Source organism: Macaca mulatta, chromosome 1 (assembly GCF_049350105.2).
Source record: "Macaca mulatta isolate MMU2019108-1 chromosome 1, T2T-MMU8v2.0, whole genome shotgun sequence".
Classification (NCBI taxonomy): domain Eukaryota; kingdom Metazoa; phylum Chordata; class Mammalia; order Primates; family Cercopithecidae; genus Macaca; species Macaca mulatta.
Window position 1 is genome coordinate 84,964,769 of NC_133406.1, and position 14,486 is coordinate 84,979,254.

At 35.4% G+C, this 14,486-nt stretch overlaps 1 protein-coding gene across 11 annotated transcripts in view; it reads right to left on the bottom strand.

Moving 5' to 3' along the window:
• The window catches only part of CDC42BPA (CDC42 binding protein kinase alpha), a 328,744-nt gene that overhangs the window by 211,522 nt on the left and 102,736 nt on the right, over positions 1 to 14,486 (bottom strand). For all 11 annotated transcript variants that reach the window (XM_028826295.2, XM_077938812.1, XM_077938809.1 and 8 more), the window contains exon 3: positions 6,358 to 6,441. In XM_028826295.2, the coding sequence (XP_028682128.1) occupies positions 6,358 to 6,441 (84 nt within the window). The remainder of the gene's footprint in view (positions 1 to 6,357; positions 6,442 to 14,486) is intronic.

Below are 14,486 nucleotides of genomic sequence, written 5' to 3' on the forward strand. Positions count from 1 at the left end.
TAAAGTCCCTGTTGAGAAGCCCTGTTCTAGATCAATATTAACCAAACCATGATGCACATATACCTTGGGTATATATATATATATTCATAAAAGTGATCTGGGGATTCAACATGCTTAAAGGTTATAGTAACATCTACTTCATTACCTTTTTAAAAAACAAACTAAATAATATCTCCCCCCTTTAAAAACAGAATATTTGATATCTAAGAATGTATTAACAACAAACATGTAGGAAGGGCTACTGTAGATCATATCACTTCCTCAGATTCACTCACTTTCTCAAAATGTTCATCTAAACATTCTGCTTGCCACAGTGATGTTTTCAACTGTTATACAGTTTTCCTTTTGAAAAAATATTCAGTCTATATTATTTAAATTTTATCCTTAATGGACTACTGGGATAAAGAGCAACAGGAATGCCTATGTTGAAACAGAAGTTAGTAAGGACTACATACATAAATTGTAATTCCGGAAAGTTGACACAGGATTCTCTTCACCATATTCATAAGATGCACTCATCAGACTAACAATCTTATACTTTACATCAAAACTGCACAGATATTTGGAAAGCATGAGTTAAAAAGAAACAAAATCCACTAATGATTATATCTACTTTGGCTTATCATTTAGTAGGAATAAAGACTTCACTCTTCCATAGAATACTGTCACAGAGAAATTCTTTCAAATAACAACTGAATCTTTCTCTAATATGTGAGGAAAAGGACAACATTTTTCATTTTTAAAATCTAAACAGGTGAAATTTTAAATTGTAAAATGTTAAGAATTCAAAATATTACCATGGCATCAATTCACTTTTAAGTCTTCATTTTAATATATATCTGATGGCCAAATCAAACATGAGATGTATCATTTTTACTTATTTTTCAGTAAAAAGTTTTATTAAAAATAGAAACAATTTGGTAACATCCACAACTGCCAAGTGTGTGAGAAAACAGACATGTTTACATATTATGAGTGTAAAGATAACCGTCCAACTTTTATAGAAGATAATTTTGTTGGAACAATAGCTATCAATGTTTAAATGTCTCCCCTCCCCGACTAAAATCCCAGAGTTCGACTAGCAAGGAGTTTAATTTAGGGAGTGAATAAGTTCTAGGTCAAGCATCAAATGATAATCCCTTCATGTAAAAATTATCCTCGAAATCATTTCAACTTCAGTATACACAAGCTGAAGTGCCTCAGGGCAGCCCACAGCAGTATCTCTAACAACATTTCATAGTAAATTTTTTTTAAATTTTACATGGCATATACTTTTCGGGTAGCATGACTAGTTTTGATGCACTAGCTTCTCTCCTGTTCTGAAATTTCTCTTGGTCAAACACATGCAGATAGATAAATGGTAAAATAATGAAATGTATTGACAGTTTGACACTTCATCTTTGTAAGAATTCACACTACTGATAAACTCACAAAAGTTTACCCAGTATATATAAATATTTTTACAGCATGGTTCAAAATAGTGAAACTAAGGAAACAACCTAAATTCCCATAAACTTAAAAAATCAACCTAATAAAAAATATAGTCATTCAGGCCGGGCGCAGTGACTCACGACTGTAATCCCAGCACTGTGGGGGGCTGAGGCAGGTGGATCACCTGAGGTTAGGAGTTCAAGACCAGGCTGGCCAATATGGCAAAACTCTGTTTCTACTAAAAATATAAAAATTAGCCAAGTGTGGTGGTGGGCGCCTGTTATCCCAGCTACTTGGGAGGCTGAGGCAGGAGAATCACTTAAACCCTGAAGGAGGAGGCTGCAGTGAGCCGAGATCTCGCCACTGCACTCCAGCCTAGGAGACAGAGCGAGATTCTGTCTCAACAAAAAAAAAAGCAATATATATATATACATACACATACACACACACACGCACACACACACACACACACACAGAGAAAGAGCCATTTAGTATAACGAAGCTATTAAGAATAAGATATTATAAATGTATTAAATATACAGAAGTGGAAAAACTTAATACATATTTTAAGTGAAAAAGCAATATGAAAAATCAGCCTTGTAATATGATTTCATTATAATAAAATTTTCTGTTAAGGATAAATAAGAAACCCTTAATAATGATCTACTTAAGACAGAAGGACTGGGGGTATTTGAAGGAGAAAAGGGAACTCGCATTTATTCATTTTTTACTTTGTATAGTACTTTACTAAGAGTAACAACAATTATAAAAATAGCTGAACAAGGATAACAACAATAGAAAAACTAATAAAACAATAGGCATAAATCAGCACTGTCACAGATAAACTAAGATATACTGTTACCCTATTTATGAGACCTTATTATCTTCAGTTTATACATGAGAAAATTGAGCCTTGGAAATGTTTAACTCTCAGCCCAGTGCAGTGGCTCCACCTGTAATCCCAGCACTTTGGGAGGCCGAGGCAGGCAGATCACTTGAGCCCAGGAGTTTGAGACTAGCCTGAGCAACACAATGAGACCCCGTTTCTACAGAAAATACAAGAATTAGCTGAGTGTGGTGACATGTGCCTGTAGTCCCAGCTACTCCCAGGCTAAGGTGGGAGGATCCCTTGAGCCCAGGAGGCAGAGGTTGCAGTGAGCCAAGATCGCAACACTGCACTCCGGCCTGGAAAACAGAGCAAGACTCTGCCTCAATAAATAAATAAAAATATTCTTAAAAGATTTTTTTAAAAGGTTTAACTCTCAAGACAGTGTTTCTGTAAACTATACTGCATCTCTTCATGAAATGAGTAAGGACATCTCTTAACGAGCGAAGTCAGTACTCACTGAATAAATGTGAAGAAAGAAGTAAAATTTACAGAACAGATTGAAAGCAGTAGTTAATTCATTAATTTAGGAGGTTGTTGATAAACTAGCAAAGTCTGTAAATGATGAACTTGTACAGTTATTGGTGATAAACTAGCAAAGTTTGTAAATGGTAAATCTGTGAAATTACTGGACAATTATTATATTATTATACCTTTCTGCCCAGGTATAGAAAGAGAGGAGGCTTCCTAGCACCTTTGAGTAACCCATATCTCATTAATTATATATTTGACATATGGCTTGAAACAGAATAAGGTAAATAAGTTGGACATAAACCTCTGAAAAATTGTTTTAAAGCATCAACAATACACAAACTAAAAAAATAAGGAATTTTGCTTCTCATTTGTAATTTATTAAGCATCACTGGTAGGTCTTGTTTTCCAAAGATGGATAAGTCATGGTCAGAAGGGTTTTTATAAATTTTTTTTTAAAAAAGATATGCTTATTCAAGCATAGAAATACAATTTATATTTTAAAGTGAATTCTTCCTTAAAAGTTTCAATGCAGAATTTCTGCCTGAAAGATAACAGTTTTCTCAAATAGTTCGAGGAGAGTACCTTTCAAATATGGAATCAGTCTTGCATCCCAACAATAAATCACACTTGGGCATGGTATATAATTCTTTTAACACACTGCTGAATTGTATTTGCTAATATTTTGTTAAAGATATTTGCATCTAAATGCATGAGGAATATTTATCTTAAACTTTCTTTGAATGGTCCTTGTCAGGTTTTTCTATCAGCATAACACTGACTTCCAAAAGGGGTCTTATACTCTAAGGTCCTGAGGTCCCTAGCTGGTCTACCTTATACTCTCCACCTTTTGGGTTCTTCTAATGTTTGTTTTATATATAATGTCCAGAATCTTTAGCTGTACTTCACAGAGAACAGGGAGAAATGAGTCTATTCCATCTTGTCTCAGAAACAGAATATATTAATACTTGTTAATTCAATAAAATATTTGATTTTAAATTATACTGTTTTATTTTCGATTTTGCCACTTCCGGCTGTAATGAAAGCTAACCCAGTCATTTGTCCTTTTCACAATTCTTCCCCAAAATATCTAGCTTCATTTAAAAAAAAAGTACAAAGTTTAATTCAATTTTAAAAGTTCTAACTCTGAAACAGTAAACTGACTACAGCTGTTATTTCTGCTAATCAGAACACAATTATTTACTATTTTGTAATAACAGGATTTGTTGCTCTAGCAGCCGGGAATGCTGTCACACCTTCAGGGTTTGCATCAGCTGAAGAAAGCCTACCAGTCCAAGGCCATGTCCTTCAGGGGTAGTCCATGTCCACTGACTAGTAGAGGTAGGTGTATAAAGGTTTAGACACTTTGATCCAATGTAGGACACTTCTCAAGAGCCATTTCTGCTACAGAGCTCCCAGTGGAATCAACTGAGGCTGATGGGACAACTTTACAAATCCTATTTCCCTCCCTTCCCTTCTACAGGTGTTGATCTCAAAAGAAATCCCTAACAAATATCTGCACAATAAACTCAATCTTGGTATTTACTCCTTGAGAAATTCAACCAGTGACAGTAAGGCAATTCAGTCTTAGGGAAATTATAAGTAAAAACTAAGGTGTTGAATATAATGGATGCTAGCACATATCCCAGTGATACATGCGACATTAAATCTCCCAGATACTTTGTCAAACAGGATATTACTATACAATAATTACCTCTGGGGGGATGTAGATAAAAAGGAAAAATTATACACTATTAATAGGAATGTAAATCAGTATAATCTTTGTGGAAAACAGTACGTCGATTTCTCAGAACTACCATTTCATCCTGTAATACCACTACTGGGTATCTACCCAAAGGAAAAAAAATCATTATATCAAAAAGATACCTGTATTCATATGTTTATCACAGCTCTATTCCCAATACCAAAGTCATAGAATCAATCTTGCTGTCCATTAACACAGGACTGAATAAAGCAAATGTGGTATGTGTATACACATATGTATATATGTATGTGTGTGCATGTATATACATATATAAAATCTTATCTTCTGCAGCAACATGAATGGAACGGGAGATCATTATGCTAAGTGAAAAAACTCAGAAAGCCCAATACCACATGTTCTCACTTATAAGTGGAAGCTAAACCATGAGTACACATGGACATACAGAGTGGAATAATACATTGCAGACTACAAAAGGTGGGAGGGTGGGAAGGGGGTGAGGGTTGAAAAGTTGCCTATTGGGTCCAATGTTCACTATTTGGGTGATGGGTTCACTAGATGGGTACTTCACCACAATGCAATATATGCATGTCAGTAATCTGCACCTTATCTCCTAAATATATAAAAACAAACAAAAAATGTTTAATGAAGGAATAGTATTTTAAAATAATGACCTCTGGGAGGTAGAGAAAGGATGGACTTGGGTGGTTAAAGAACGCTTTGGCTTTATCTGTAATATGCTATTATTTGTTTTACAAAGAATATATTTGTGCTTCACTTCTAAGGGTTTTTGTTTGTTTTCTTTTTTTTTTTTTTTTAGTTTAAAAAAAAAACTAAAACCAAAAACTTGGCCAAAATGTTATTAATTCTGGGTAACAGAACAAAAGTGATTATTAGTTTCTTCTTTGTGTTTTCAAATTTCTCCAAAGAAATAAATAATGAAGTATTTACTTTCACTGCCACCACATCTGTCATCATGGGAACCCTTTTTGCTTTTCCCTATACGTTTGTTCATCTTCGGGTTGCTACAAGTACTGACAGATAAAAATTTCTAAGGGCGAATTTCCCGTTATTTTCTTACTAATCTTACCAACTTCCAGGGCTATTATTCAGCCTGCTCATCAGTATCACTTTTTATCAGTTAAAATACTGACAGAATTCTACACCAGTTAAGTTCTGCTTCCCTCAAGCCCCAGAATGCCTACCCCATTCAACCCTTCCCCATGATACAGCACAGCAGAGGACCCCCAAGAACTCCACTCCAGATCTATGTGTGCCATCAGTTCTGACCAGGCCATACTAGCTGCTGGATATTTTTAACATCACTCCAGTCAATCCTTCTCAAACCTACATAAAAATGCAGGCAGTTCTTGCACTACTAGATTTTACTACAACTCCTGTAATATAAAACAAAATATGAAGTGACTGCAAAATCAGCATTAAACAGAATTTCCAGAGGGTATGTTCAAAACTCCTGCTGACTTTTGCTTGTAGCAGAATACAGATAAATACAGAATAATATAAACAAGTTATGTCACGTTAGAAATCATCCACTATAAAATGTCTTTCTATAAAAGAAAGTAGTTTGCAGACATCCTTTAAATATAACTGCATAAGCCCCACATTACAAGGGTTTCCATTTAGTATTCTAATATTAAATTAGCATATGGATTGTAACCTTTATCATAATTACATCACAATTGTGTTGAATTTGTCTTTTATGCCTTAAAGAATGTCACCATAGACAAAATGTTACCAAGTAATATTTAATGAGCTCTATGTAATTTTATAGTTCCTGAAAAATATTTCTAAAATATTTATATATTCCAATACATAAGACTCTTACCTCAGCTCTTTTCAGCATTTCCCATTTATTCAATATTTTCATGGCAAATACTTTATCTGCATTTTTAAGTTTTACTACGGCAACCTAGAAAAGATATAGGAAATATAAATTTTAAAAGAATGACAAATAATTTTTTTCAGTCATCCATTTTCCTTTTTCCTCTCTGTAAAAAAAAAAAAATACCAATTATCAATTATATCAATGCAGTTCAAATTCTAAGATCCTAAATTAAATAATGTTGTCAGATGAAAAAGTTAGTGAACATGTGCCAAACTAACAACTGTATTTGTGAATACTGTATTAGTTGGTATTTGGGAACACTGTATTAGTTGGTAATTATACATTATATCCCCCTTTCCAAGTTTTCTGCCCTGGAATTTAAACTCAATATCTACTATCACTAAGAAACTGAACAAAATGTTCAACAGGAAAGAACTAGAGCTTATTAAATAATGCATGCAAAATTCCAACACCATGTTACAAGGAAGGCCAGCTGCCAAAACAAATATGTTCTGAGAGGATCAAACAATATGAAATAAACTGAAAACGATCCTATTTTTCATATCACATACTCTTACATACTATACCATAACCCCCAACCACATACTATACCATAATCCCCAAACCACATACACACATATACATACACATAGAGAGCAATTAAAACTGACAATTTCACAAAAACTAAACTTTACACATTCCTTCCAAAAAGAAAAAAAAGGAACATTTGTAGGGAGACCCCCTGAAACTATCGCTATGGAATAAAAGATGAAATGCTCCTGATTATTGTAAATACAAAATTGCATGCAGGATTGTGTAAAGACAATGCCAGGTTGGACTGCCAGAATGAGCCAAGAGCGCATGATGTGCTTCCCCCTGCAGAGAGCCTATGAATGGACGTGCAGTCAGGGAGGTTTCACATCACCAAGATTCCTGTCCCAGAAAAGCAGATGTTCATAGCTCTGGGAACAGAATGAGACCCTTGTGGAAAGCCTATAAACGGATGCATGCGGGGGTGCCTGTCCATATGGATAAGACAGGGCTATAAACACCCTCATCTTGCCACGGCTCTTCTAGACCTCTTTAGGGTTAAGGCATACTCCTTTCTGAGAATTTCTGGTCTAACCGGTTGTCTAGCTTCACGTCCTGTTTCTATGGATTGTTGGTAACCAGCTTTTGCTACAACTGTTACTGCTGATTAAAATATCTTGCTAATCATAGGTTATGGAAACACTGTGTTTCTGTTTTAAGGCTCTGTTAGAAATTACTGATGCACACACTATATTGTAAATTCCTATCTCCGTATACTGTGCTTCTGCATACAGATGTTATGTTAAAGAATTACTTCACCCCCATGTGACCATCTCACCTCATAATCAAATGACCCTAAATCCCTCACTAACCTCCTCCTGCCCTGACTAAACTTAATAATAAATGCTGGTATATCCAGTGCATTGGTGGCATCACGGGACCAGAAGGCAGTGACGCCCCTGGACCCAGCTTTCACTATCTTGTGTGTGTCTCTTATTTCTCGACCTGCCGATCTGCCTGGGAACAAAGAGAGAGCCCCGTTGCATTGTGGGTTGCTGGCCAGATCCCTCAATAAACATTTATTTCTGTATTTTACATTTCAATTGTGAATCAAAAACTATCAAATACAATAAATAAAATCCCTTTCTCACTCTCAACAAATTGATTACGTTTCTATTTCTATCTCTCTGCTTCAGTTTAACCAGATAATCTATAAGGGCTTTCACCCCACTGGATTTGCCATAGGCCAGAGGCTAGCCTACAAAAGAGGAAAACAAAGGTTGAAGGAGGATGCTTCCAGTTACTGGGGGTGGGTGGGGAGGAAGAGAAATGCTACCCTAATACGCAGAAAGGGAGGTCAAACTATATACAGCAGATCTTCAAACTGCTGTTCAATGGGATATTTCCAAAAATAGAGTATAGGTTTAAATTCAAGTGCAAAAAAAAAAAAAAATAGCAAATGTGCATATCAAGGTTATTTAATAAATTTATATTTGGATCAGACTGCAATAAAAATAACATGACCATATAATTACAGTAAGTGTATGAATACTAAATATTTCTTGGTAATTGTTATAAGTGGTTATAATGACTGATTATAGTTTTTCATCAATTAAAATGGTGAGAAAGAAAAGGAAGTATCTCAATTTCAAACACAATCACTTTAGTCTTCAGTCATATCTGGAGAAATGATGGGTCAATTAAATTGTTCTCTCAATGGAATCATACTTAAAAAGGGCTTTAATAAAGAATAAGGAAAAACCTGAAACATTGTTTCACTAAGATCTCTGAAAGGGTGAACACACCACCTGAGCTACTGCTTAGACTCAAAAATCAAACCCTGCACAATTGGGAGTGCACATGGACAGACGGACAGGAGCACTGAGCTATACAAGATTAAATTTAGGGTGGGGAAAACACACAGAACGCTAACACTTACACCCTCTTATTCTGATTGAGGGAAGAATAGCTGAAAGACTCCAAAACTTAGGTATCTTCCCCTCCTAAGGTCACAATGTGAGAAAAGTACTAGCAGTACTCTACAATTCACCAGTTTTCTATAAATATGTACCTGATGATAACTACTAACAAAAAGTAGTGGTAGTAGTAATACCCACCCAATACTACTAGTATAAATCTAATAGAAGGAGGAGTGTGTTCTAAATGCCAGGCACTATGGTAAGAGTTTTACACAGGTAAATCCCTTATCTGCAATTCTAAAAGACAAAAGGTTTTCATAACTCATTTGGCAGCATATAGTGACATCAGGCTATTAATATTCTTGCTTTTTAATCTCACTTAGTATAAAAACAAACATGCTTCATTGAAGAAATGTGAATGTATCTGTTTATGAAGTGCTGCTCTAAACCCTAATGGGAATGTTACATAAAATAGAGTATACTAACTAAATTATCTTTCTAAAATCCAAAAATATTGGAACCAAAACAACTTCTGGAATATACAACTGTGCAGTAGGAATAATGATGATGCCTAATATTTATTGAACACTCAAACACTTAGCTAGCATTTATTGTGGCTGTTTTGGGGAGTGGTGATAGCATGGATTCTGAAGTCAGACTACTTGGGTTTGAATCCTAGTTTTGTCATTAGCTGTACAACTCTCGGCAAAAAACTTAACTTTTCAATACTTCAGTGTCCTCGTCATGATAACGGGGTTAATAACAATACTTATTATCATTGTGGTAAAGATTTTAAAAATTAATACAAGTATAATCCTTGTACTTGGGATTGCTGACCACTAATTATTAAGGTATTGTGGTGTAACTGATCAGGGCCAAGATGAGACCCACTCTACACACCCGTGCAGTCATCAGGGCTGCCATGCTGCTGCACAGTGAAAAATATTTTCAAGTTTTTCAAGGGTCTGGCACTTAGTAAGCATTCAATAAGTGTTAGCTATGATTATGTGCCAGGCATTACACTAAGCATGTTATAGCCCAATCTCTTCACTGCCAACTCTACCTCTAATATGTGGCAAAGAATACAACTCTCAATTTCTTCAGTTTCTTTAACTACCAAAATAAAAAACCTTTCATCTCTTTAATGTCTAACTTTCTATAATTTTAGACTTATGAAAAATATATTTACATAGAAATATGGATAGAAATACCCTCAACTGAATATATCTACATACAAATAAAAACTAAGCCACAATATTCACCAGTATGGTTTTCAATAGTAAAATATTGAAATGAACTTAAACATTCTAAATGGTCAATTTGACTAAATGTGGTATCTCACAGTATGACAGAAAATTACTCATACACTTTAAAAAATTACTGAGGAATGTTAATAGGGAAAAGTTCACAGTATAAACAAATAAGTTTATTAAAGTGTGTACACTGTGACTTTTTTCTCTCTCTATATATATACACACACACATAAAATATGTACCATAAATTTCTATGCTTTATGTATATTAACAGAAGAATCAAAAGATCAGGTATTTCTAGGTGATGCAATTTCTACTTGCTTTTCTACATTTTCTATATAAAACACATAAAATCTGAAGCATGGAATGAGATAGTATGGGATACCACATCACATCCTGGTCATGAAATGACCGCTAATTGTCGAGGTATTGTGGTGTAACTGATCAGGGCTAAAATGAAGCTACATTTTAGCTTGTGTGTGGTCATCAGGAATGCCATGCTGCTGCAGGGTGGAAAACATTTTCAAAGCTATCTTATAACAGTTTCATGAGCTACCTAAAATATTTTCTGGAATAAGGTGAGTGTGGTGAAATAAATGTCAGTTCAGGAAATATTCTTGAATAATCGAATTGGTAAATGATGAGAAAAGATATGAAGTTTACAAAGTAATAAAATACAATCTAACTGATCTTGCTTTTCTCCTTTAACACTGCAAGTCATATTCATATTCATTTCAGTAGCTAAAAATCAAGAAGAGAAGGATTTTCTTAGAACTCTAACCTCAGGTCCTGTATTTTCAAGAACCATAGCTAACATATAAGAGTGTAGTATGTTAAAATGTCCTTTCTTGTTTAGCTTGATCAAAATTAAAAGTACATTTAGTATGAACTGCAAGACTACAGTTTAACACAGAACAGACATATTTTTAAAAACATTAGCAATGTCTTGAAAGACTTCATAGTAAAAACATGATGTTAGAAAACCTGTAATAATAATAATTCAAGAATTATTTCTGTAAACACTACAGAAGCTAGTGTTTTTTAGTCATTTGAAGCTACAAACTAGTTACAAATTGCAGTTACAGAATTTTATGTTCATTCTTAAGTTACAGGTTGTAGAAAACAGAAACAGTTGCCATGGACTTCTATAAATCTAGTCTTCCTGCATATAGCAAGAATTCATTCACCATACCTCCTCTGGTCCAACCCATTCCAAGCTACCATTATATCTTGCCTGAGACCGGGCGCCATGGCTCATGTCTGTAATCCCAGCACTATGGGAGGCCAAGGTGGGTGGATCACCTGAGGTCAGGAGTTTGAGACCAGTCTGGCCAGCATAGTGAAACCCCATCTCTACTAAAAACACAAAAATTGGCCGGGTGTGGTGGTGGGCGCCTGCAGTCCCAGCTACTAGGGAAGCTGAGGCAGGAGAACTGCTTGAACCCAGGACACGGAGGTTGCGGTGAGCTGAGATAGTGCCACTGCACTTCAGCTCGGGCTGAAGTGAGTGAGACTGCCTCAAAAAACAAACAAACAAAAGAAAATCTTGCCTGGATTGTCCTACCTGACCTCTCTACTTCTGTCCTCTCATCCCACAATCTACCCTCAACACTGAAGCTACAGTTGATCCTCTTGAAATGTAGCTCAGATCATGACACTCCTCTGCTCCACAGCTTCCAATGGTTTCCCATCTCTCTCCAAGTAAAAGTCAAAATCCTTACTATGCCTTCTGGGGCCAACATGTTCTGGCCCTCCACCTTCCCTGACTTCATGCTACTCTCCCCCTGGTTCACTCTGCTCCAGCTATAATGATCACCTTGCTCAATCCCAACTAGCCTTTGTACTTGTTGATCCCTAGGCCTGGAATATTCTAGCCCCACAAAGCCACACAGCTTTCTCTCTCACTCCTTCAATGAAATGTCATTTTACCCCTTGACACTTTCTAACCCATTTCTTTGCTTCCCTTTCCCATTAGTTGTTAACATTATGAACTATGTATTCTATTTATATATTTTGTTCATTGTTTGCTTCATTCACTACAATATAAGCTAACTAGGGCAGGGATTTTTTTTTCCTATTTGTTCACTGGTACACACCTAGTAATTGGGAATCTATAGGTACTCAGTAAACATTAGCTAAATTAATGATGAATGACTGGGAATCTGTGGGTGTATATCCATGCAAAGTTTACGGCATCAATATTCTCAGCTGCAAGTATACAACTAAACTGACACTAAAACTCAAAAATAAGGTATTATGACAAAAGAGATACAACTGTGTATTTTGTGATTAAACATCTATCAGCTTATCCCAGCTCATTCCGTTCTCTTAAGAGGCATCGAAGTCCTGACTTCACAAGTTGGCCTTTATTATCTTTTGTCTGTTGCTGCTCACTACTTACTTTTTCACCTTTTAATTTCCCCCACATATCATCTACTATCATTTATGATTAATAATAATAAAATAACAAAAAATAACTCTTATTTATAGAAAGCTTATTCTGTGCCTAGCACTGGGCTAAGCATATTACATATATTACCCCCCATTTAATCCTTATACCAATCTAAAGCAGATTCTATAATCCCCACTTAAATTAGTAAACTAATGTTTGGAGAAGTTAATTAACTTACTCATAGTGACAAAATGAGTAAGTAATAGAACCAGAATATGTATCTGGCTATCTGATAAGAGAGCTAGTATACTTTTACTACTCTAAGTACTGAATAGTTCTATAGGTACTGAGGAGTTCTTCCGATTCATCATACCTGTAATTCTGATACCTATTGACACATTAATGGTCATCATTACAAAATGTGTAGAAATTGCTGTATTTTTCTGAGTGACCAATTTGTGTTCAAAATATTTATTAAAAATGGGGGAGGAAACTAATTATGTTTAATAAGCAAACTAAAAACACTACAAAGAGTTTATTAAACCAGCTAGAGATATCCTTTCTATAGAGACACAATTTATATATTCAGTAGTAACAGTCAAAATACTTTAAAATTGGGACAGCATGGGCATCAACCAATCAGAACAAACACTGGCTATAAAATACAGTATGCCCACACCAGTTTGCCCCTACAGACTGAAGACTAGCACCATCAAAGGTGAATCATGCAATATAGCTTCTTACTCCCCCATGAACGCCAGGACAGCCAGAGTAAAAGATTTTTTAAAGAAGAATGAATGGCTAAAGGTAATTCTCCCTTCAGACCCTAGAACTGGATTATGCAGACACGTAAGGGCCTAGTTATAGTAATTAGAGGAAGCAAGCTAATTAAAAGCTTTTGACACCTGAAGCAGGGGTAGCAGGCCAAAGCAGCAAGCTTTCACAACAAGCTCTGAAGCCCAGAAGCCTTGAAGCTGCCGGAGCAAGGCTGGAGCAGGCAGAAGCGGTGAGCCACCAGGAAACTGTTGACAGGCAACACCCAGGGCGTAAGTTAAAGGTTTTCCTGAAAGCAAAAAGGAAAACCCAGCGTTAAGTTAAGCAGTAACTAACACAATTGAGTTGTAGAGAGAAGGTTCATAACTCACTGAGCTGCTGAATTTCAATTGTATCTTACTGTTTCCCACGATTTATGCATTTCTTACAAGAGTTATATAAATGATGCATTTATTTTCATGGTTTCTTTTTTTTTAAGAAAGAGCATAACTGACAGAAATGCTCCTATCAAATATTCATGCAGAGGTAAGCCTATCCACTGGGCCTATATATCTATTGAAAAATTCCTGGTAGAAGACAAAACGTCTTGAAGGAAATGATTATCTCTCTAGGGTCTCTTCATTTCTAAACCTACCAGTTCATAAACACTACAGGGTATGTAAGCCCAGCAGAGATATTTTCATCAGGAATGAATAAGCAGTAAAGCTCATAATCCAGCCAATACTACTTTTCTATACAAAATTAATTGTTTTGAAATAACAGTTAATTACCAGCAAACTGTTGCTTTTATTTCACATATTTTAATCAATACACACATAGAGCAAGAACATACCAAAAAAAAAAAAAAATTTAAGAAGACACCTCACACTAAATTCCAAATATTATCAGTCATGCGTCAAGTGCTCTGACTTGATCCTGGAGGTTTAAATGGCACAGACCTATGACCAGGCAGGACTTGATTGACTGCTGGACTGCTATCTGCTGCCACCAACTCCCCAGCCCTGTACCCCATTCTTTAATTCTTCCAAGCATCAGGACAGTAGAGCAAATTTGGCTGTCCTTAACTAACTGCCTTACATATCCTAATGAGCAACTACAAGTAATTTTTCAATTCCCTGTCTTTTTTTTTCAGTCTCTTTAATGAAAAAAAGTCATGTTTTATATTTATATATACGTATATAAATATATATGGATATATATAAAGATATATATGTAAGGAATATATATATTACACATATACAAATATATATATTCTTTAAG